General features: G+C 62.5%; 6 protein-coding genes across 6 annotated transcripts; all 6 read right to left on the bottom strand.

Annotated features, from left to right (window-relative positions):
* Positions 1-8: 8 nt before the first annotated feature.
* Positions 9-2,048, bottom strand: LDBPK_261160 (hypothetical protein, conserved; the record flags this gene model as incomplete). The annotated part of the gene is made up of 1 exon (XM_003861655.1): positions 9-2,048. The coding sequence occupies one exon, from the start codon at positions 2,046-2,048 to the stop codon at positions 9-11; it is 2,040 nt and encodes a 679-aa protein (XP_003861703.1).
* An 819-nt stretch (positions 2,049-2,867) lies between these two features.
* LDBPK_261150 (hypothetical protein, conserved) lies at positions 2,868-4,454 on the bottom strand (the record flags this gene model as incomplete). The annotated part of the gene is made up of 1 exon (XM_003861654.1): positions 2,868-4,454. One exon carries the CDS (start codon positions 4,452-4,454, stop codon positions 2,868-2,870), a length of 1,587 nt encoding a protein of 528 aa, XP_003861702.1.
* A 742-nt stretch (positions 4,455-5,196) lies between these two features.
* On the bottom strand, positions 5,197-7,470 carry LDBPK_261140 (hypothetical protein, conserved; the record flags this gene model as incomplete). The annotated part of the gene is made up of 1 exon (XM_003861653.1): positions 5,197-7,470. One exon carries the CDS (start codon positions 7,468-7,470, stop codon positions 5,197-5,199), a length of 2,274 nt encoding a protein of 757 aa, XP_003861701.1.
* Positions 7,471-8,821: 1,351 nt separating this feature from the next.
* Positions 8,822-11,176, bottom strand: LDBPK_261130 (hypothetical protein, conserved; the record flags this gene model as incomplete). Its single annotated transcript, XM_003861652.1, has 1 exon — positions 8,822-11,176. The coding sequence occupies one exon, from the start codon at positions 11,174-11,176 to the stop codon at positions 8,822-8,824; it is 2,355 nt and encodes a 784-aa protein (XP_003861700.1).
* Positions 11,177-12,311: 1,135 nt separating this feature from the next.
* On the bottom strand, positions 12,312-13,931 carry LDBPK_261120 (hypothetical protein, conserved; the record flags this gene model as incomplete). Its single annotated transcript, XM_003861651.1, has 1 exon — positions 12,312-13,931. The coding sequence occupies one exon, from the start codon at positions 13,929-13,931 to the stop codon at positions 12,312-12,314; it is 1,620 nt and encodes a 539-aa protein (XP_003861699.1).
* A 2,354-nt stretch (positions 13,932-16,285) lies between these two features.
* Positions 16,286-21,472, bottom strand: LDBPK_261110 (hypothetical protein, unknown function; the record flags this gene model as incomplete). Its single annotated transcript, XM_003861650.1, has 1 exon — positions 16,286-21,472. The coding sequence occupies one exon, from the start codon at positions 21,470-21,472 to the stop codon at positions 16,286-16,288; it is 5,187 nt and encodes a 1,728-aa protein (XP_003861698.1).
* Between the last annotated feature and the right edge of the window lie 1,651 nt (positions 21,473-23,123).

Raw genomic sequence — 23,123 nt, 5'->3', positions numbered from 1 at the left:
CTTGCCCGTTACGCTGCAGCGGCCTCGTCTGCCGCACGTGCCGGGACCCGCTCTCCCTCCATCCCGACATACGCAAAGCTGCGCTCTGTGTCGGCAGGCACGCTGAGTACCGTCTGCGCACCAGCTGCTGCCGCGGCGGCAACACCTTGCTCGTCACGAGGGAGGAAGACAAGATTGTCGACCATGGCACCGCTACGCACCTCGCCCTGCACACGGACGGCCCCGATAAAGCAGTTGGATCGAATGTGCGGGTGCTGTGAAAATATCGGGCGACGCCGGTCTTGGCCATCTTCGGACTGCTCAGTGCCCTCCTCCTCGTCTTCTTCGGACGGGCGAGCCGGAAGCTCGGCCTCTGCGGCGGCCACCTGGGCAGCAGACGGGCCAACCACCAGCAGACACGCCAGCCCACACGCAAGCACTGAGCTGTACTGCACATCGGCTGCACCAGCCATCCCGTACACGTAGAGGCCTACCTCCGCAATGCTGCGCACCGATAAGCTCTTAACCACTGTGCCGGCGCAGCCACCGTGCAGGAGCACACCGTGCCGGGTGTGGGTGATGAGGCAGTCTGTGAGCTGCACATCAGCGTCATCGCACATGATGGCGACTTCGCACGGCATCGGGATGGCAGCCGCGCCAGCAGCGCTCGCACCAGGTACGCAGAAGCGCGGAAGGACACCCTCCTCAATGTCGCGAGATTCCCCCCCACGTCCGCTAGCGCCCGTGTCGTGGGCCTGGCCCTCTTCGAAGCGGTCCATGTAGCGGCGCAGCAACTGCGTGCGCGCTTGGCGCCGCTGCAGTTGTGCGAGGGCAGAGCCGCCACAACTACCGCCCGCGGAGGCTGCGCTGGCAGCGGAGGCACTGGCGGCGTTATACGTGGCAGCCTCTGTGTTTGGCCCTTCCACGATGCAGCTGCGCATCGCTAGAGCACAGCGCGGATAGGCGTAGAGTCCGTAGGCCGATCCTCCATACACAAGGCAGTGATCCACTAGCGCCTCCGATAGCGGCGCCGCTGTGATGGCGATTCGCGGAGCGACAGTACTTGCTTCGGATGACGTCGGATGCTGCTGCGGAGAGCCGATAACGCAGTGGGTGATGTGTGTACGCGTAAGGGCGCCGATCGTCACGCCAGCGCGCGCGCACAGGCCGGCAAGGGTGATGGCCACCTCCTCTCGCAAAGCGCCGGCGCCGGGTTCTTCCTGTTCTTGCTCGGCCCCGCTATCGTCGCCACCGCCCGTCTCGTTGGCTTCCTCGTCTTCCTCATCTTCGTCGCTGTCCTGCGCCTGCTGCATGTAGTGGGGCAGCCCACAGGTCGACGAAGCCGCGGCATCAACGGGCTCTTTGGTATACGCAATGGAGATGGGGAAATCGAACACGGGATAGAGCTGCGGATTCGCTGTGGTGGCGGTGATCGCCGGCGCAAACACGCTGGAGCCACTTGTGGTGTGCATGGTGGTTGTCGAGGCGGCCTTCCGACTGTCTATCGCCTCCACTGCCTTCAAGGCGGCGGCCTCTAAGGGGTTGTGTGCCTTGCTGGACTTTGCGTACTTGGTACCACCGCCGCTGCTGCCCTGAGCGAGAAACACAGCTGCCGCTGCGGCCGTAAGGTAGGTGAACCATGGCCCAACACGGCGCTTGGACGGCGACATGTAACGCGGCTCTGCTGCCCTCTTGCTTCCACCGTGCGATGAATGTTCACGGGCGTAGGAGACGCTGTAAACGCGCAGGCCTCCCAGCTGCGCCTCGTTCAGCTCCAGCGGTGACGAAGAGGAGGGCGAGGAGGACGAGGCTGCTGCGTAAACACCAGGAAAGACGAGCACAATGTCCTCCTTGAACTGCACGCGGTCGATGGCGTCGCCGAGATGGTTGCATACACTGAAGCCGCCGACGAAGTGGCTGCTAGGGCCGTCCTCCAGCTCCGCCAGCTCGCTCAGCGGCGTCACCTCCGTCCACTCCTCGATCTCTTCCTCATCGTCCTCGTCTTCCTCTTCCTCCTCGCCGCTGCTGTTGTGCGGTGACTTGCTCTCGGGCGGGTACTTGGCAGACATCTGCGTGTTGGAGCAAAACAGCGCGGAATACACAACGAAAAGTGTGGAGCCAAGCCGAGTATGCTCGCGGCGCTGATGAGGCTGGTCGTCGCTGCGTGCGAAGGTGACCGAAGGTCCGACGTGTTTGGTGGGCGTTAGGTGGGTGAGAGAGAAGGCATACACATGTTCCGTGACGCGGAGGGCTGTCTATGCACCTTTCAATGATACACGTCCATGTTCGTGTGCGTGTGTCAGTGTGTGTGTGTGTGTGTGTGTGTGTGTGTGCGTGCGTTTCTCAGGCGAGGAGGAGAGAAAGGTGAGGCAAGAAGTAGGAGGTGCAACAGAGAGCGTGTGTGTGCGCGCAGAGATGGAGCAGAGACACCAACAGCGACGACAGCAAACAACAAACAACACGAGACGTGCATCTGTGCCCGTTGACGAAGGAGCCTTCTTCGTTTGGCCCGCCATCATCGCGGCGCTGTTGGCATTGGTGGTGGTCGTCGTGGCGGCCACGCCTCTACATCGGAATCTCCTTGAAAAGCAGAGAGTGTGCGAGGGAGAGGAGGAGTCGGCTGGGCGGTGGCGGCTTCTGGGCGCATCGCCTGTGGTTCTTCCTTTCATTCTTCAACAACATCCAAAGAGAACGGCTCTGTAGTCTCTTGTTGGATAGACTGTCGGCGCACGTTGGTAGCGGGCGTGCAAGGCGGGAGCTTCATGGGTGAACAAGAGGACGGAACATCTCGCGCGCTCTCACGCTCCGCCTACGTAGGGATTAGCACGGAAGAGTTCACAGGCACCTACAAGGGCTGCGACATATGGGCCCACTGCTCGTACAAAGTTTCAGGGCGGACCATCGAGCGCCGCTGCTGCTGCTGCCTCCCCTGCCGGTGTTGCACCTCGTTGTGGCGGCTGCCGTCGTGATGGCGGAGGCGGTAGGCCTGCTTTCACCGCGGCGGCAGAGGCAGAGGCAGAGGCAATGGCAGTGTCGCCGCCAGCTCTCCCGACTCCTTTGCCAGACTCCAGCCTTGACAGCTTGCGCACGTACTTCTCTGTCTGCCGCCGCACCTCCGCGTGGCCGCGGATCGCCTCTGCCAGTTGTGTCGTAGTGGACGACATGGCTGTCCGTGTCTCAAGACAGAGGCGTCGCAGCTCACGCAACCTCTGAGCCGATGGAAGTACATCCTGCTCATCTTTCGACGATGGAAGATTCAGCAATACCTCTCGGCGACGACGCGCAACGGTGAGGGTGCGCTCTAGCTCACTGCAGTCGCTCTGCAGCAGTTGCTGACTCCTCTCAAGGTGTTCCACTCGCGCCTTGAGCGTCTCTGCCCGCTCTGCCCACGTTGCAGTGGTGCGAAGCAGCAGTTCCGCATAGGCCTGGGAGGGCGGGAGTTGACGGGCACCGATGATCGTGATGTCGTCCTCGCTTTGGTTTGCGTCTGCATCGCCGCCGCTGTTCTGGAGCGATGTGGGAGGCAAACCCTGCGTCTTCGGCGCCGCACAGGTGTTCGTCAGCTCCAAATCGTCCCCGAGAATGAGCTTGGGGGCGCTAAGCTCGCCACCGGATTGAGACGTGGAGGTGCGCGCGACAGAAGGACCCGGCACGCAGCCGCGCTGCGATCCCGACTGAGGCGAGCACACCTGCACACTGTTGGCGTCCTCGCCGTCCGCTCGGTGGCTATCCGTACCGTGCGTATGGCCGTCCTCACTCTCCGCCTCTTCGAGCCGACAACGCTTTCGCACGCTGATGGCGCTCTTACACGCTCCCTCGATGTAAGCGCAGTCGGCAGAGACGCCGGAAGACGCCTGGGCTGCGGCGATCAACGACACTCGCAGCTGAGGACGGAAGAGAATCAAATCGGCGCCGGAGGCGAGTTTCAGCCGGCACACGGGACAGGACGGATGGTTGGCGTACTCGCACAGCTGCATAGCGCATAGGTAGTGCAGAAGATGTCCGCACGGCAGCACCACAACACCGGCGGCACCTTCGTCGCTGCTGCTGTCGGCGGTGTGGCCGCTGCCAGACAGATTCGCCCCCCCGCCGCTGAAGGGTGGGCACGGCTCGCTGTGCGCAAAGCGGCGCTGACCCGACGGGCTTGGCGCTTCACGAGGGGACGCTGGAGACACGACGGCGACGCTTGGGCGCCACGGATCTGTCGCATCGCTCCCGTACACTCCAGGTGCAAACGTGATGCAAAACTCACCTGCCCCGCCCGAGGCGTTCGACCCACTCAGCTGCAGCGGCGAGCGTGGGGAGTGGCCTGACGCACTCGTGCTACTCGTGGTCCCGCTACCGGTGGCCACCACTGCGGAGGTGCCGAAGGAGGGCGGAGAGGCAGGGCGACTGGGTGGCGGCCGAAGACAGTAGTTTAGTGGCTGCAGGCAGATGGGGCATTCTGTGTGAACAAGCGCCTCGTGGAGAAGCATGAGGAGGAGGGGGCACACACGATGCGCATCAGCAGATGGAAAGAAGTGCGCCCCAGCGCATCAATGTAAAGTCAAAGCAAGGAAAGGGTGCGTACAGACACGCGCACCTGCACAGAGCGAACGTGCGTGTGTGTGTGTGTGTGTGTGTGCGGTTGTAGGCTTCCAATGCGGTAGAAAAGAGTCGGAAAGCGCACGCGCATATACATACGCTGGCGTGGCCGTGCAAATGTGTGCAGGGGACGGCATAGAGGAGGGGGTCGGCAGATGGATGAAAGCCCGCACAGAGGCAGTAGAAAGAGAAAGAGAGAGGGAGAACTCACGCGAGGTACCTCACCGAACAGCTCACTTGCAGGTAGGTCCGCGGCCGCCCTTCCTCTTGCCTCACCGTGTCCCCCGTAGGCAGTTGCCGGCAACCGCCCAAGGACGTCTGCCCGTGCCCTCGCACGGCGCGTATGCGCGTGCGTACCTTTAGTTGGTGCTTTTACTGTGTCTTACGCAGCGCAGTCCGCGGAAAAGAGAGAAGGGCGCAGGGACAGGTGTGAAAGGAGGGAAAGGGGCGACACCCGCCAGATGCTCCGCACCCCTTCCCCTCTCCCTCGCTGTGTACGACGTGTGCCTTTCAGTTCGGTGCGAAGGCCATGTGTTGCAGTCCTTGCGAGCTCGTGGTGGTGGCGTGGCGTCTGTCATTCCGCGCTGCGTCTTCCGACCATTGCGCAGCGAGCAGTGTGTGGCGCTGCGTGCACTACCGCCGAAGCCACGCCGGTGGCGGTGCTTCAAACCGAACAACGTCGCCCTCCACTACTAAGCGGCGGTGAGGTGGCAAGCGCTGTGCGGTGCGGTTGTTCACCCGCGCACCGCTCTCCCCGTCCTCCGAGGAAGAGGAAGGGCATGGTGCAGGCGGCGACCGGCTTGCAGTCGCAAGCATCGCAGCAGCCTTTGGCGTTGATGCTGGCGAGCTCGCCGTCGACGGTGCGCCGTCGTCGGTGGCGAGGAGCAGGGCCTCCCTAACTTGGTACACCCAGGCATGCAGGCAGATGGCCGACGTGCCCGTCGCGCACTCTCCTGCGGCCACGATGGGCAGACGTCCGGCGCACTCGTAGCATAGCGGCTCATCCTGCCACCGAGTGGCGGCTGCGTCGCTTTGCCCCGCCCCCGCCGTTGGAGCGCCCACAACTGCGGCAACACGACTCGTGCTGGCGAGTGGGGCCCCCTTCTTCTCGAGGTTCGCCATGCCCTCCGCCGCCTCGGCTTCCCTTCCGCCGCCGGTGCTGCACACAGCGCGACTGCGTTTTACACCCTTCGTCGTCGGTAGCCCGCCGTCGGCGTCCACTGTCGCTGCACGCTCCTCTGCCCTACGCGACGGAGAAGCCTGGCGAGCATGAGATGCGGCGTTGGCCTCTTCAGCCGCCGCTTTCACTGTTTGGCAGTAGCGATGATAGGCGGCTGGCAGCTGTGCGGCATCGAAGAAGACGAAATCGCGGCCATCGCGTGAGAGTCGCGCCGCGCAATCAGCGCTTCCGTCCAGGTCACGCGCTGCCGTGTCTTTCGTGGGCGACGTTTCGGGGCCCCAGGTGGCGCTCTCCGTGCCCCCTAGCCTCCCCCTCGGCAGCTGCGGCTGTACTTGCGTTGAAGATGTGCCTGGCACGTCCGCGTTGCCGCTGGTGTGCGCGTAAACGACGTCGCCGACGATGGGGCAGCCGAGTGAGCTCAGATGCATACGAATTTGGTGCAGGCGGCCCGTGTAGGGGGTGCATAGCACCACAGCTTCTTCAGCGGCGCTCGCCACGCTCGTTCCAGCTTGCAGCAGAGCGTCCTGGTGTGCGGCGCTCGTGAGGGTGGGCAAGGCAAAAAGGAGCTGGCAGAGCGTCGCCGCGGCAGCAGGGGAAGACGCAAGGGCCCCAGGCGCAGGAACCGGCACTGTCGTCAGCACGCCATCAGGGAACGCACCCGGCAGAGCTGAGTTGCATTTCTTCGGCTGGCGAGCCCGCAACGACGCAATATCGCCGACACCGTTTGCGGAGCTCAGCATGCGTGACACATAGGCGTTGTGCGTTCTCAAGCACGGTTCATCACCGGCCACACGCCAAACACGCAGAGGCGGAGGGAGTGCCAAGGGCAAAGACGGGGATGTTAAGGGTGGTGGCTGGGGCGTGTGCTGCCGCTGCATCTCGGCTTCGAATGTGTCACCGCTTTCCGGCTGTACTCGGGCCGACTCAACACGCACACGTGCCAGGTAGTACTTCTGCAGCTCATACGTGCTGGCGAGGACGCGCTGCAGAGATGCCGGTGGCGAAGCAGGGGTGGATGAGGGCCCGTGGACGGCGGGCGCACCGGCATCGCCGTCACTCCCATCGGGGCTCGCCGTGTGCTCAGCGACTGGGGTGACCGCTGTCTCAAAGCCGCGGTCACGCGAGGCGTTAGGCTCGACCCTGCGGCGCAGCAGCTCCGCCGTCACTGCCTCGTCCACTTCTTTCGCCTTGCGCATCAGCACCGATCCGATCCGCCTTGCCGCGTCTTGGCGCACGGCCAGTAGCAGCACCCCGGAGGTGACCTTGTCGAGCCGATGGCACGGCCGAGGCACCTTGTCAGGGTCGACTTCGTCTAGATCTGCATCTTCGGCAGCGGATGCTTCGCTTGTTGCCGCACAGTAGCATCGCGAAGACCCCGAGCTGTGCTCTGTGCCTCCCTCGCGGTGGAGTTGGTGCTCGCAGGGCTGACGCACTGATCTAGGAGGTCGCACGGGAGCTGAAGGAGGGGCATAGTACGCGTACAGCTCCACCTTCTCCGATGGCGAGAGGTGCTCGGTGGAGACGAGGGACTGCAGGAGCGGGTCTTCGACGAGCAGCCACGCCGCCAGCCGCTTCGGCGCCAGTACGTACTCAAGAAGCGAGGTAAGCGAGTTGTAGTAGTACCTCCCCGTCGCGTGCGTCGGTAGCCCGGTCGGCTTGTTGACGCAGATGAGACCGTACTGTGCAATGCAAACGGCCGTGATAAGCACGGCATCGGCGCCACACATCCCCACCGTCACTGGCACTTCGTGACGGTGCACCGTGTGGTACACGACATCGCCGTGCTGCAGCACTACATCCTCTCCTCGAGAGGGCAGAGGAGCAGGCGATGCGACTCGGCGATCAGCGTGGCGGCGCCGAGGGAGGTCTGAAGCGGACGTGGTGTTGGTGGTGGTAGGGGTAGTGTATATGGACGAAGCCAGGCCTGGGGCACTGTCGCTGAAGCTCCCGGCCGTGCCCAACGGCGCAGACGCGGCAGCCGACCGCTTCAGCAGCCGGCGCTGCGTGTTGTGCTGGCGGAGAGCGCCGCGCTGCACGCAGTACAGACGGCCTTGCCGCAGGCAAGCTTCGTAGTAGGCAGGGGTGTGATGCGGCAGCTCCTCCGCGTAGACTTCGAGCAACCGCCGGCCGACCCACCGTCCCTTGACGAACACAGTAAAGGAAAAGTCATACGGGATGACGTGGCGTCGAACGCCGCTGGTGAAGAGGGCGGTCGCGTTGGCAGTTGCAGGCTTGTCAGGCAACGTCACCTCCTGCACTGTGTACCACGGGAACCCAGGGATGTGCCGCGTAGCGTACAGCGCCCGCTGTGCTGGCGAGGCCCAGGCCTCTTCCTCGAGCCGCTGCAGCTCCGCGATGGTGCAGGGGCGCCGTGATGATGGCATTGCAGCGGCCGGGAGGTGAGGCGGAGGTGGCCGCCGCGCGGAGTTGTGGCTCCTTTCTGATGCTCAGCAGGAAAGAGGCAGATGAGGAGGGGAGAGACACGCACAGGCACAAACACGCATTGAGACTCATAAAGGGAGGGCCCAAGGGGGAGTGGGATGAAGGCCGACGATGAAGCTGGCTTCTGGCTTATGCGTGGGATGAGTGGGTAGGTGGGGCGCTCCTGCTGCACTGCTGACCCCACCCTTCAAGTAGCGCAGCACACCGATGCAGCGCGGCGGCACACTGGCTTGGCCAGCGGCGGCTAGTTGAATGGGAAGGCGGTGGGGGAGGGCGCGAACGCTTTACCACGACTGAGTGTGCATCTGAAGGAGCGAAGTGGCGGGCCTCTCCGCAGCTCTCCGCTGTTGCGGTGAGGGAGGAAAGGGGCATTCCACGTCCGTAGAGCACGACAGCAAAGACGGCGACGGGGTTGCCCACAAAGGAATGCGCTGAGAAACAGCGGCATCGTTGCCAGAAGCCGCACCAGCAGCAGGGGCACACACAAGTGAAAGAGGGGCAGAGGGGAAGGGCCGACCATGGAGCACGGGAATGTGCGGAGAGGCAAGAGGGTAGGGATGCAACGCTGTCGCCAGCGGCCACTCGCTCGGCCAGTGATACGCGCCGGCCTGCCACCCTCCTGAATACCCTGTCCGCTTAGAAGGAGGACGGGATGTCCTTCATGGACCGCCGAACAGCCGAGGGCGCAGGAATCGGCTCGCGCAGGAAGCCGCAGCGCACCAGCGTCGCCATGACGCGATCGTAGCCGTGCGTGTAGTCGACCCGATCGAGTGCAAAGCACAAATCGCGCGCGTCCAGCAAAGTCTGACGAATCACCGCCTCTCCATCTGCTGCGACGCCAGCAGCATCCCCGTTGTCGGCACGAGCCACCGCAGCCGCTGCGTCCCTGGCATCAGCCGTCGCGACGATCTCCGCACAGGCGAACTCGACCGCGTGCCGCCACATCGGCTCCTCTGCAGCAGTGTCGTCGCCGCGAAAGCCGATGGCTGCCATGGCGCTACACACCTCCGCGAGGTCAGTGAAGGACACTCGAGCCGTGTCGCTTGTGGCGCTGCAGTCTGCGTGGCAGACGTGGGGGTGCTGACAGGAGTCGCAGGGCGTGGATGAAGGTGGAGCAGCGCTTCCGTGTGGCACGTGAGAAGAGGGAGCGTCAGCGTTACCGTGCGCTGAGAAGTTGCCCGCACCCACCCGATTCCTCTCAGCAGCAGCCCCAATCTCTGCCACAGTGCGACGCTTCCGCCGCGGCTGGGTCGCCGTTGGCAACCTAGTGTCACTCAACGTCGTCCCTGCGCGTGCTTTGAGTTCCTCCAGCGTGAGTATGCCCAGCATGCCGGCCTCTATCCTCGCTTCCTTTGCCACGCGAGCGGCGCCGGTGCTGCTGGCAGGGACGTCCGCGCCGTCGTCGCCGCACTTCCCTGCCTCCTGCTGTAGCTGGTGAGCGCCATGCCCGGCCTCCGCGTCATAGAGCGTTTTGGCGAGACGGCGCTGCATCACGTTCGCGAGTACGCGAAGGTGGTGTAGGACGCTGGTAGGGCGCAGGCGAGTGTCGAGGCCGCCACAGAGGCGATTGAGCTGCGCAGCCTCATGCTGCTCAATCGGTGAAGGCGATATAGTGAGAGAGGTGCCTGCAGAACACGCGGCGATGTTGCGTGAGACACGTCGCAAAAATGCAGAAAGTGCTGCGCTGCCGACACCAGCAAAACGCTCTCCGCGCGCCTGCACGCCACCACCGTCGTCGTAGTCCCCCGGCACCGCGCCCGATTTCTGTGGTGCACATGCAACGGCTGAAAGCTGCTTGCGCATCGCATAGCTATCGACACATCGCGCCAGACATGTGGCGAGCGACGCGAGCGTCGTAGACGACAGCTGCTCACTCGAACCGACGACGGACAAGAGCACGCCGTACACCTCCGCGCGCACTCCTGACGCCAGCGGCGGAGGATGCGTCACGTCAAGGATCGTTCGCGCGGCCTCGACCAGCACCACAACGCGGAGAAGCTCCTCTACCGGCAGCGGCGGCGCCATGTCTTGCACATGCTCGCACTCGTGACGAAACAGGCGGCGAAGGGAGGCAGCGCCGGGGACGCTGCCTTTGACAACCGCCGGAGGTGCACTCGTGTGGTTTGCAATCGCCTCATTCGCAAGCTGCCGCAGTGATGAGGCGTCACTGACCTGCGTCTCCCGCCGTTTTGCTGTCCCCGGCTTGCTTAGCTCGCTGCCGTAGCTCGCACTACCGTTTCCATCGACTGTGTGCGTCTCCGGCACGAGTGAGACAGCCAGGGATGACAGCTTGGGCGAAAAGGTCGCTGGAATCAGGAAGCGCAGGTGGTGCTGCCCGATAAAGAGCAAGAGCGCCTGCAGCTCCACGAGCCACTCGTGCATCTTCAGAAGGCGGGTATCAGCGTCGGCGTCGTCGGCCGCCACCGCTGCTGCTGCTGCTGCTGCCTCAGTCGTCTCTCCGATCGACTCGTGGAGGGCAGCGGCGAGGTGGCCAAGCGCTTGCACAAACAGCGGCAGCTCCTCTGCTTCTTCTGGGAGAAGCCGGTGCTGCTGCCGCTGTGCATCCACGTCAGACGCGGCGACGGCAGAGGCGACGGCGCCGTCACGATCGCGTTCCACACCGCAGCCGAAGGCGGGGTGGTAGGCAGACAACCATAGCTCACGAATTGCAGGAAGGGCAGTATGGACAGCCGCTACGTTGGCCAAAGTGGGGGCACCCGTTGCCGTGAGCGGGAAGCTTCGCTGCTCGGCCGAAGGAAGGCCAGTGACGAGGTGCACGAGACGTTCCCACGGCGCGGCGCTTGTCGGTACGTCAGCGATTCCCGAGCTCATAGATGAGATGCGGCGACCTACAAGATTGTAAGAGCTGCAGTGGCATGTTCGAGCATGCACATGGCGCATAGCTGCACGAGAAGAGCGAAGGCCATGCTGCGAGCAGGACGCAAAGGCGGACAGCGTGAAGGGGCACCAACCACTGCGACGACGTGGCATCACGAGCCACGACGTGGATAGCGGCCGACTGAGCATGGGGCACGAGCGTTAGTCACCCTGGGAGTGCGTCCCTTTCGGTTCCTTGAAGCCACTCACCGGAGGGCCGACCGGCAGTGAGCGCACGAACGGCAGACGCTGATGATCCCTTCCCACAGGACTGCAGCACGGACAAGAGCCACAGCGGTCGATCAGCGTCTAGGGTTGCCAGAGAGTACGAGGCGGAGCGCAACGAGAAGTGTCGATCGCGTGTCGCGGCGATGAACAAGAGCAGTGAAAGGATGTCGCGGGAGGTGGAGACGGAGGGAGCAGCATACGAAAGCATCAGCGACAAACGTGGCGATGGGCGGTCTGCCGTCTGCTCATCCACTTTGAAGGCACGCAGGATCACTCTACTGTATCCATGGTCGCGCCAACCATCCCTCCCCCCTCTCTCTCCGCTTCTCCTTGTTGGCCGACAAAAGCGCAGCCACAATAGAAGCAGCGCCAGCCATGCTCGCACTTGTGAAGGAAAGGGATGGAGGATGGGTGCAGGCCGAGGACGAGATGAAGCGCGAGAGCTGATGCGTGAAGAAGGGGCGGCACGTTTACGAACGAATTGGGCGAGACGCAAGAGGGCGATGATGCCCCGCCCCACCCACCCCAACGTCCCTCTTCTTCCCTTTTTGGCGAGCATCAGCGCGCGCTTTACCTTTTTTCACCGGGACGGACTTGCAAGTCACCATCACTGCGACATTGAAGGGAGAAGAAAGGTGCGGGATGGGGTGGTGGTGGTGGTGAAAGTTGAGCACACAGGCACAATCCGACGTGTGCGCAACGAAGCGCGCGCACTGAAGCTGTGTGCACTAACTACCGTGAAGGCCCGAAGCTGAAGCACACGCGCACGAAGACAACGTCATCTTCAACGCGCGCGCCTTTCTGCCTCTTTCTAGTGCTCGCACGTCCTCTTCCCAGCAATGAGCGAGAAGCGAGGAAGCACCGAAAGGCACACACAACAGAATAACTCGCGACCACGACAAGCTGTGTCGGCATCCCCTTCACGGCCTAGCAGGCGGACGTAGTGAGACCAAAGTAGCGATGGCCAGGCAGCAGAGCGTCCCCCTCCCCACATACACACATACAGAGGTCCGACAGGGCCTTAGATTGACGCCTCATCGGGTAGGAGGCCGTCCTTGAAGCACTGCTTAAGCAGCGTCTGCAGATCTGGACACAAATCAGACCCGTAGTGCAGCAGGAGCGCATGCAACTGACGGCCTTGCTCCATCGTGATGGGCCGCACGCGCTTTCCGGTGGTAGGGTCGATCAGATCATCCTCCTGCTCCACGACTACCTTGACCATGTCCAGGGCGCGGGTAAAGAGGCTCTGCAAGGACTTCTTCGGCACGTAGATGCGCAGGTTTACGACGATGTCGAGTATGTTCAGTATTACGTTCAGCGTCGGGAACGTGGCTTCTTGCAAGCGGCAGCTCACCTGCTCCCCCATGGCTCGCAGCTTCTGTCGGGTCGGCTCCGCTTGCAGCGCATTGCGGCCCGAGTCGCTGACGCGGTTGTAGCACGTGCGGATCGATATCAGAGCAGAGTGGACCATGTGTTGATTGAGTTCGTCTGCGGTGCAGATGCGCTCGATAAGCCGCTCGCACACCTCGAGGCGAAGAAGACTGAACTTGCGTAGCACCTGCGAAAGCGTCGCGCACTCTTGCGGCGTGAGCTCGCTCACATGATTTGTCGCGCGCACGGCGAGCGACTGGATCGGCGGCGGTGTCATGTCATGTATCGTGTAGCACTGCAGGATGCCGAGAAGGGACGGCAAATCAAAATCGTTTGCCAGCACCGCCACTCGGCGCGTCATCGCACTCAAGATCTTCCGCCGCACGTCGAGCGTCTCCTTGGCGCAGCCGCGACGCGTCTTGAAGAGCTTCGTTGAGAGGGCCTTGATGGTGGCCATGTCAATCGTGTCGTAGTTCCGCAGCAACAGCGACTTCTCCATTCGATTCCATAAGTGCCGATTGTAGAAGTTCGCCGTGATCATGTGCGTCGTGACATACAGCACATCGTCTGGCGCCAAGACGCCCTCACTATCGCGGCGCAGCAGTTCCACTGTCAAGACACGCATCAGAGACGTATACTGCGCCGGCTCAATCCAGTCACGCGCCTTCAGTGAGGTGGCGTAGTAGAGCGTGCGGCGCAGCTCGTGCATGCCAGCCTGCTGCACCACCGCCGGCGACCGCATCTGCCCCACGAGCACCTCGACCTCGCTCGTCGTGATCTCCTTCAACTCTTCAACCATCTCATCAATACCTTCCGCGGTGAGGATGTCCGCTCCAGTACCAAGCGCCTCTTGCGCCTTCTTCTGCTGCAGCAGCTCATCAGCCTTGGACAACGTTTCGGAAATAACGTCACAATGCCCGGTGAGCGCTGTCGTCGGAAGCGTCAGTCCATTGCCAGCCGCGCCAGACCCCGGACTGTAGGTGACGACAATGCTGCCCTGCTGAGGCTGCTGCGGCTGCTCCACCATGGTGGAATCGGGTGCTGCACTTGTCAAGCCTGGGTAGGGGGTGGCGGAGGACTGCCAACGTCGTGGCATCGCGTATGCTTGCAAGGAGGCCGCAGCGGCGGCAGTGGCGGTCGTGGTCGAGGAGGAGATCAGAGACGTGGCCGGCGTTTTGTGGAGCAGCACCGACGCGTACGGCGTCGACAAGGACGTCAGGCGGATGTGCGCCACACAGGCATGGGCCCGGCGCATGGATGTGCACAGCATCGCTACGAAGCCCTTGTCTTCTCTCGCCTGCACACGCTCACCTATCGTGCTGCGCCTGATCTCTTCTTTTCCTCGCTGCTGCTGGCGTTGTGCGACTGTCGTGATCGTCGGGGCGGTGTGGCGCAGTGAATACGCTTCAAGGGATGGAGATGTGCAGGCAAGAAGAGGGAGGCAGGGAAGGGGCGGAGATGTGCAGGCATGTCGGCGACTATACACTCAAAAAGTAAGGCGGCCCAAACGCTCATACGGTGTGTCGACATACACGTCGCTGCTGCCATCGACCCTGCCGCACTTTCGCTTTCTGTGACGTAGGCGCAAAACACAGGAGAGATGGAGAGAGACGCATGCCGCACAGGTGAGGAGGTGGTCGCCGGCGGAAACCGGAGCCCTCGACAGTACCGAGACATCACTCGCCGAGCACTGGCCCGTGGGCCACTCATACACAGGCACAGATGGACATGCAGACGCACACGTGTCTGCGCCTCTGTGTACGCCTTCCCCTGCCGTATCATCGGTAACGACATGGATGGGGTGCTGCACTCACAAGACACGGCGATGCTGCCCTGGCCACCACTACGGCAGTAGCGCTAAACGTTTTACATGCTTTGTTTTCGGCCTTGCTCTGGAGGCGGTGGAGGGAGGGAGAGAGGGGCGGTGGTGGTGGAAGAAGCAGGCGGGTCAAGAGCACACACGTGTGTGTGTGTGTGCGTGTGCCAGTTTGACTGGCTGCACATGTACATGGCGTGAACAACGTGTCCACCGAGCTTTCGTTCTTATATTCGGAGTAAGGATAAAGGGATGAGAACAGAGAGAGGCATGTTGCCTCACCCGCCCTGTGTGCCGGTGATGCAGACACCGACGAACACCGACACATGTGCGCGCAGACGGAGACGTAAACGCGCGGCTCTCGCGTGGTGTCGCCCACAAGGCCGCCCACACACGCACACGCACACGAGGAGAAGACAGAGAGAAGGGGAGCCATTGGCACAGAGGTACACATACACTTATACATACAGGGAGGGAGAGAAGCAAAGAAATGAGAAAATCGCATGAGGGAGGCAAGGCAGTGCGAACCACACATGCACGCATACACATATACATGCATATACCTACATGTAGAAGGACAGGCAAGCGGAAGCGGAAGTGGCAGGGAAGATGGTCATACAAGAAACAACACACACACAAAACACTTCAGAGACCGACACATACACATACGCACGCACACCCAAGAGCAGACACGCGCACGGGACGGCTTTCCTTCTTGTGTTTCGCAGCATCTCCATTTCTCTGCCGTGCAGTACATGCGCTCAACTCGGCTTTGCCCTCTCCCCCTCCGGCCCTGTCACAGGCCCCGCACCGCGTGGCGCGGAGCAGCGATGGAGGCGCGGCACAGCAGTGCCCTGACTCGGCCATCTGAGAACACGACCCCTGACCTCAAACGCTACGCGTACCCGCCTCGCAGGTTGCGTCACAGCCGCTCCCAGTCATAGTGGTCGCCACCCGGTGCGTCCATCGCGCGGTGACTCACGCTCTCCCCATCACACCTCTGTAGGCAGCGTGAAGGCCGGAGGTGAGATGCGCTCGCGTCACGCTGGTACTTCGTCTAATCATGTGGATGGCACGAGCGTGCTCGCTGTCGCAGGTTACTCCAGCAAACGCCATCCATGGCCTGGCTGCCGATATCAGTGGCAGTGCATTGCTCTGAACTCCCCTACATTGCAGGTGCCTGACCCTTTCAGGACCAGAGGGGGTCCGGCAGTCGCAGCAGTGGTGAGGAGGAGGGGGGGGGGGGCTGTGCGGCTTCTCCCCAAAAAGAGAGTGGGGATAATGCACTGAATCCTGTGATGCCACGAGCTGCGGTGACCGTCCGTCATCAGGGCTCCTGCACACTTCGAAAGAAGAAAACGAAAAGACTAAGCGTACACAGCAGAACAGAGAGGAACGAAGAAGGAGCAAGCGCCCCGCTGTGTCTATGTGTGTGTGCCATCGCCGTTGCAGTGGCCGACGGCGGGCGATCCCATTGCAGGCGTCGGGGGTTGCGCCCTCCATCGCACTCTTGTGCTCACGCTCCCTTTGCTGCAGCCCCTTCCCCCTCTCCGTCGCCTCTTGTGCCACAAGCCCATCCCGCAGCACAGTATGCGATGCTTCAACGGCCGCACGGACAGCACCCAGCACCACCCCTCCCCCTATGGTGAGCTAGCAAACTGCACTTCGACGCCGCAGAGAGGAAGGGTGGATGCACCATACAGCGTTGGAGGACACCACGCGCAACCGCGCGCACGTGGCCGTGACTCGAAATCGAGGTTTGGGGGGAGGGGGCAGGGAGCCTCGCGATCTACTGAGGCACGGCGCTGCTACTGAACAGAGGCATACCGGGGATGAGTGCGTGCAGTTCCCACCGTTTCCGGGCGCTTCGGCTGGGTAGCTCCTGCCATTACAGGGTGGGAAGCAGCAACAGCGGCCGCGGCAGCGCGGCGGAACATGATGAAGTTGTCATCGCCGTACACTTTTCGGTGAGGCAGCTGCGCGACTGGATCGGGAGGCAGCGAGAAATGCATGACGGTTGAGCGGGCACGTGCTCCGTCTCCTCTCACCGTCTCCGCCTTCACACTACCGCTCCGAAACGGTTGCGCGGCGGTGATGTCAGCTCTACAAGACCGGCCGCAGTTTTTCGTCGCGGCCTCGGCGGTGACGGCACCGTAGCTTGTCGGAAGGTGGTAGCTGCTTTGCCGGAGCATCTTTGGCTGCGGGGGCTGCCTCTGCTGCCGCTCCCGACGGCGCGTCTTTAGAAGCTCTCGAGGTCCGACGAGGTGGATACCTGTCGGCCCCGTACAGGTGCTCGTCACGCCACCAAGCATGCCTCCAGCAGGCCTTGCTTCGTGCAACGCTTCCGCGGGCACCGCCGCGCTGAGTTCCGCTGCAGCAGATGATGAGACTGACCGACCGCCGTGAGCCGAGTGTCGTTCACCCGCCACATTGTCGTCGCCGACAGCGGCAAGAGCGCGCAGATTGCACACCGGAGGCCCACGCCACTTCAGCGCTGCCGCCTCCGCACGTTGCAGCTCCACTCTGTAGGTGTTGCAGTAGCTTCCGGCGAGAGAGCCCTCCTCATCGAGCCATAACTGCGCTACATCGCCGCTGAAAACAAACTGGGGTCTCTCGTCACTCACCCAACTGCCCTCAGCGGTCTGCAGGCCTGGCCCGGGAGTCGTAAAAACACCTGGCGCACTGGCGTCCCTCCCACCACCAGCGACCGCCTCCATAATGAACGCACCCGAGAAGTCGTCCTGCGATGCTGACTCGTCTTCAGGAGAGACATTGAACACGACTTCCTGCCTCTCAGGATCTGCTGACGACGTGTTCCGCATCGAGACAGACTCGACCACAACACGCACCGGCGCCGCGCGCTCGCTGTCCGCCTCCCTCTGCAGGGGCGACGTCTCCACCGAATGCGTGGCCAGCATCGTTAGAGGCAGGTGCTCCTCTAATCGCTCTGCTGCCAGAGGAGCGCTAGTGGCCACGAGGGAGGTACAAGGTTTGTGTGCATTCACGGCGTTCTCGGTATCCGTACGCTCCTGATGTTGAAGTTCCGCCTGAGAATCGCGCGGACTGCTCTCATCCGCTTCAACGATTACCGGCGTGGAAGCGGTGTGCTGGGAATGCGTTGGAGTGAGATTCGACAGGGGAGAAAGCGAACGTGGGGTATAAGGTTCATTGCCTCCGTGTTGGGATGAGTTGCTCGGGACGACGAACCCGGCTTCCGTGTGGTGGAGGCGCGTCCTACGGGACAGTCGCTCCGCCTTGCACAGGATAAGGCGCTTGCAGGGATGTCCGTCACTGCAAACAACCGTCTTATGCTCGTAGGCATAGGGCGTTTGCGTGGGCGACAGGCATGGGCAGCGGCTGCCATCCTCGTCGCGCGCAACGAGCAGCCGTGTAGAGGATGGTGGGCTGAGAAACCGCCGTGGCTCTTGGTAACCTCGATCCCTGTCCAACGTGCCGTTCTGCAGGTGCTGCGTGTGGTGATGCCCGTGCTGCGCGCCGGCGCTGGAAGCCGCGGCTGTGATCGATGCTCTTTCAGTCGTGGAGGCGGGCAAGTCCGCAGCTCCGCTTGTGCTGCTGATGGTGGTCGTGATGACACTGATGACGCCGCTCGAGGCAATGCTGCCGTCGCCGCCTGAGCTGCGGTGGCGGGGCAGGGGATGTGTGGAGCTGGTGTGTGTTCCACTCGACAGTTGCACGTCGCCTGGCGCCTCAATGACCGAGAACGACGCACTGCCCCGTTGCTGCTTCTCTGGGAGAAGCGCGCTCTGCTGCGCCATCTGACGGCGCTTCACCGCACTGCTTGCATCGCTCACGTTCAACTCACTGTACTGCTCGCCATCCTTCACGTACGGGAGCGGCCTGCTCGAAGAGGCTCGGCTAGCAGGTGCGACGTTGGCGTCACCCGCACCGACAGGTTGGGTTTTCGCGGTGGCCTCACCGCTCGTCGCCGCGGCGGAGAGAGTGGATGGCGCTGGTGCGGAGTCCCCAACGTGTGCGTCTCTTGCCATGTGGCTTGCGGAGCGAAGAGGTGATTGGATAGTCGTTCCCAGCTCCGTGGGCCGGCAGGACGGTGGAGCGGCAGCATCAACGTCAGTTTCAGCAGAGTGGGCTGGGCGGTGCCTCTTGGGCGTATGCAGGGAGGAGCAGTTGGACGCAACAGGCAACGCGGCCGACGACAGCGTGTGTGACGAGCCCGCACGCGCCGACACCGGAGAGGCGGCGTCTTTGGCCTTGTGAAGGGCGGCGGCGGTTGTCTCGTGCCCCGATGTCGGCGCAGAAGCCACAGCGTCGCATGCAGCGCGACACTTGGCTGCCGATGCCGTCAGTTGCGACGGTGAAAGCTGGCAAGCGTGCGGGCAGGCTCTGAGTATGCTGGCCCGCCGTCCGCTACTGTCGCTGCTGCACTCTGGGGACGTGTCCGCGACGAGCGAGCCGCGGTGATCCGTCCCGCGGCCATCGCTGCCTTCGGATGCAAGACCGAGGGGGATGCTGTGAGAGGAGGCTCTCGCTTCTGCCGTGGTTTGGGGTTCGTTGATAGACGACCTCTTCCTCTGCATGGAGCGGCACCGCACGCGCTGCATCACGGCATCTTCAAAGGGCCCGTGCAGCTGCGACCCAAGCACCTCGTCGTCCCACACCGAAGAAAGCTCATTGACAACGGACGAGTCGGTGCTGACGGCGTCCATCAGGTACGGGTTTCGACGGATGGGCTGCCTGCCGCGCCTTTGGCCAAATGGTGAACGTTGCCCGCAAGGCTGTGCGGGCTCCGTGGTGCCGTTGAGTGCCGAGCTTTCGGAGACCGCGTGAATAGACGGGTCATTCGTGCGGATGCCGGTAGCGGATATGCCGTGCTCACTGAATGAGGAGGTATGCGGAGATGGCGTCCCCACCTTGCTACTGTCGGTATTGGCGAGAACGCTGCTGAGCTGACTCGCCTCTGACCCATCACCGTTGAGGTCATCCGTGGCGCTGACATGCGGCTTCCGCGATCGATGAGCGCAAGTCTGCATCTCCGGTATTTGGTGAAACTCGACAAGGGCCCTCTTGCGCGATGCTGTCTTGGGCAATGGATGGCACGTCGAAGTGGCACTTACGGCCACGGCTGAGTGCGCGGGCGTGGAAGAGTTGGGACATGACGCGCTGGACGCCGTGCTGTCGGTCGCGTGCGTTGGGGAGGCGAGGCGGTGCTCTGTCGACGGCATGAGGCGCGCCATTGCACGGGAGTTTCTTCTGAAGCGCACGTTGGTGCCTTCCTTCCCCACCGCCTCCGTTGCTGTCGTAGGCTCGGAAGGCACCGCGTGGGAGCCGGCAATATATCTTGCTGTTCCTCGAAGCCTATTCACAGTTGGCGCCGTGACGGCAAGCGTCGGCGACTCCGTGGACTGCAGCTTCGCCGTCCACAGAGCCGTTACGTACTGCAGCTCACGCCCCACGAGGTCGGCGTAGTACGCCCGCTGCGCTGGAGTGAGCAAGAAGACCGAGGCAGGTTCGCGGCCACCACCGCCCTGTGAGGCTTCTTGGTAGTCCACATCGAGACTCATCTGGACGGAGAGCAGTATCTCCACCGCGCTGGTGAAGTGCTGGTGTACCTCCGCTTGCAGCCGCGCAGCAAGGATGCGTTGCTGAATGCGCGGTAGGTTCCACTCCCCCGCAGCGGGGCCGATCTCGATGCCGGCCACCCCTGCAGCCGCTTGAGGTGTGAAGGGGACGGCCATCGCCAGCTCCTCAGACGCCTGATGCTCATCGACGCAGCGGTGACGGCCGCCGTCGTTGTCGGCAACGCCAGATTCATCGAGCTGGCAGCCCGGTGTGCCGGAGCCGGCGGCGCCCGCGCGGGTGCCTTGGGGCTGCGTCTGACCTGCCTGAGTTGAAGAGCCAGCTGAAGTCTGTCGCGGTTGCTGCCGCTGCACCATCGACGTTGAGCAGCTACGACTCCGCTGTGCAGCCTTTACGCTCGTGTAATCCACGGCGGCCTGCTCTCGTGTACCCATCGTAGGGACGTGGTGAGGCCGCGGCGCACGTAGAAAGTGACGCTGGCCACTCTGCGAGAGCGACTCGGGGCCTCTGACGGTGCTGTTGTTCGCTATGCCCGCCCGCCATGCCTGTGCAGTCGGAGATCCGTTGTGACAGACCGCCAGGACCTGGATCGAGTTTCGATTGGGCTTCGCAGACTGCGGGGCTGGCAACGAGGTGCAGGTGAGGCTCGCTGACCGAGGACGGACGTAAAGGGCCTTGTTGCTGAAGGCGCGTATATGCGCCGTGGTGGCCACGGGCGGAGCCGTCATAGGACTCTTGCCGAAGAGTCTGCATCCGTTGCCGCTTGGCACAGACGTCGCGCTCTCCTGTGAACGCGCCGCGGCACTTCCGGATGCCATCATCTGTGGGAAATCCTTCCGCTGCGCCGCCGACGCCGGTCGACTATGAGAAGAGCTGCTCCGCGCGCGGCTGACGTGGCGTGGCAAAGTGCGGAGGTGCTGCTGCTGAACGGCCGAGATGGCGCGAGACCGCAGCGCCGGGTGCGGTACAGAGGAGCCGTTCGTTGTACCGCGGAAGTTGGCCGCGGCGCTGGAGGGGCGGGCCAAGGAGGGCGAGCACCCCTGCCGCGCTTTCGAAGGGACGCTCGCAGCCGGGTGGTGAACGCTGGCCGCAGAGGAGTGGAGCGGCTGCATCGCTGTCGTTGCTGACGCCACAACAGCCGCAGACGGCGTTTCCCGCCATGCATGCGTCCCACTTAGTCCTTCGTCCCGCTGTATCGACTGCAAGTGCTGTAGGGCGGACGTGCAGCGATGCATGCCGGTTTCTTTCAGAGAGAGCTGCGAAGGCTGCATTGCCGACGCCACCGCTGTAGCAGCAGAGGTGACCTGATTCTGGTCGGTGTCCTTGGCACCATGTGCCGTGCTAGGCCCTCCCTGCTCTCGCTGCGGCGACAGCACACGGTCGCGCTCGCCATGCCGGGCAGCAGCACTCGACTGTGCCTGCAGGGTTGGAGACCGCATGCGCCTCTGGCGAGCTGATTCGCTTACGTGGCAGAGAGGTGAAGAGACGGCAGAGGGAAAGACGACGGGTGAGGGAGAGGCTCAGTTTGTGCGGGGTGTGGGTATGGGTGTGTGGGTGTGGTGACGCTGTGCCCCGTCGCATGAACGCCACTCGAGAGACGGGCGAGCAATGCAAGGGACAAAAGAAGTTAGCGGTCTGCTGCGTACACACAGTGAGACAGAGACAGAGGGATGGAGGGAGGAAGAGAGGGAGGAAGAGAGGGAGGGAGGGAGGGAGGGAGGGAGGGAGGGAGCGGGCACACCATCGGAGGCAGAGAACATACACACACACACACAAGGACACACGCGCAGGCAAGCAGTCACGCTGGTGAGAAGGTATCGACGCTCTTCGCTCGTATATATGCACAAGGTGGAGAGAGAGTGCGAGAGGCAGAGAGGAACAAGAGAAAGAACAACGAGGAAGGATGCGATGCGCGGAGACGCGCGAAGGACGCGGTATACACAAATGTGTCAGAAAGCTAATTTACATGAAAGGGTAGCCCCATGTGCGTGTGTGTAGCTGTGTAACACACCAAGGAAAGTGCCAAGCCGGTGGAGGAGGGAAGGCGAGGGCAGGACGAGGGCGGGGGCTTGCTGCGCATAACAGTGGAGCACCAAAGAAGGAAGAGCGAGGAGTGCTGGCAGAGCGTCTTGTGTATCCTTTCGGAATCGATTCTTGCAAGTTCCTCGCCAAGGTTTCCCTTGCTTCGGCCACGATCTGCGCTGTGACGGTTTCGCGTGGGTTTGTGTGTGGGACAGGGATATAGAGATAGCAACAGCATGGCGCCACAGGGGAGGAGGAAGAAGAGGAGAGAGAGGGATAGTGGTGGCGCGTCGAATGGGAAACGGATACCCGTGAAAAGAGTGGGCAGGCGGGTGGGAAAAGTACACAGACACACATGGATACCAAGAGAAGAGTGCACGCGTGCTGCGCTGCTGCACAAGTTCATGAAGGGCATTGCGGCACCAGTTGCACATGAAGGCCGTGCCCAAAGCACGATCAGTTGCATATACGTTCCGCCCCCTCCCCTTATCTCCCCTCCCCAACACACCGAAACGCACGTCTGCGTGAACGGATGTGCACATGCGTGACCCTCCGCCCAGACACAGCACGGCATCCGTCGCTGCGACTAAGTTTGCAGACGTGCTGCTGTAATACGTTCTTTGGCAGTGCTCGGAAAACAACAGCGGCCGTAGCCGAAGTCCAACGCCTAGATTACATCGCACACTCACGGACGTGCACATCGCCTCTGCTGCCTCTGCTGTCCATCTCTCGCTCTTGTTCTCTTTCCTTGCATGGAGGCGGAAGAGGAAGGAGCGACAGAGAGATGGGGCGGGGTGGCAGCGGTGGCGCTGAGGTAGGGCGAATCCGTAGAGACATGCACACACGCACACACGCACACGCACACGCAAATATGCACAACAGCACACCAGCGAGCTCGGCAAAGCCGACGATGATGAGCAAACTAAGTGGAGGAGGAAGAACAACGGAAACGGAAAGGAGACCAAAGAAATCAGGAAGCGCAAGAGAGTCCCGACACACAACACAAAACAACACACATGCACACACCTCTGTCTCTGTGTGTGTATGTTGTGTGTCTTATACATCCAG

Source organism: Leishmania donovani, chromosome 26 (assembly GCF_000227135.1).
Source record: "Leishmania donovani BPK282A1 complete genome, chromosome 26".
Lineage (NCBI taxonomy): Eukaryota > Euglenozoa > Kinetoplastea > Trypanosomatida > Trypanosomatidae > Leishmania > Leishmania donovani.
This window is presented reverse-complemented; position numbering and strand designations above follow the sequence as displayed.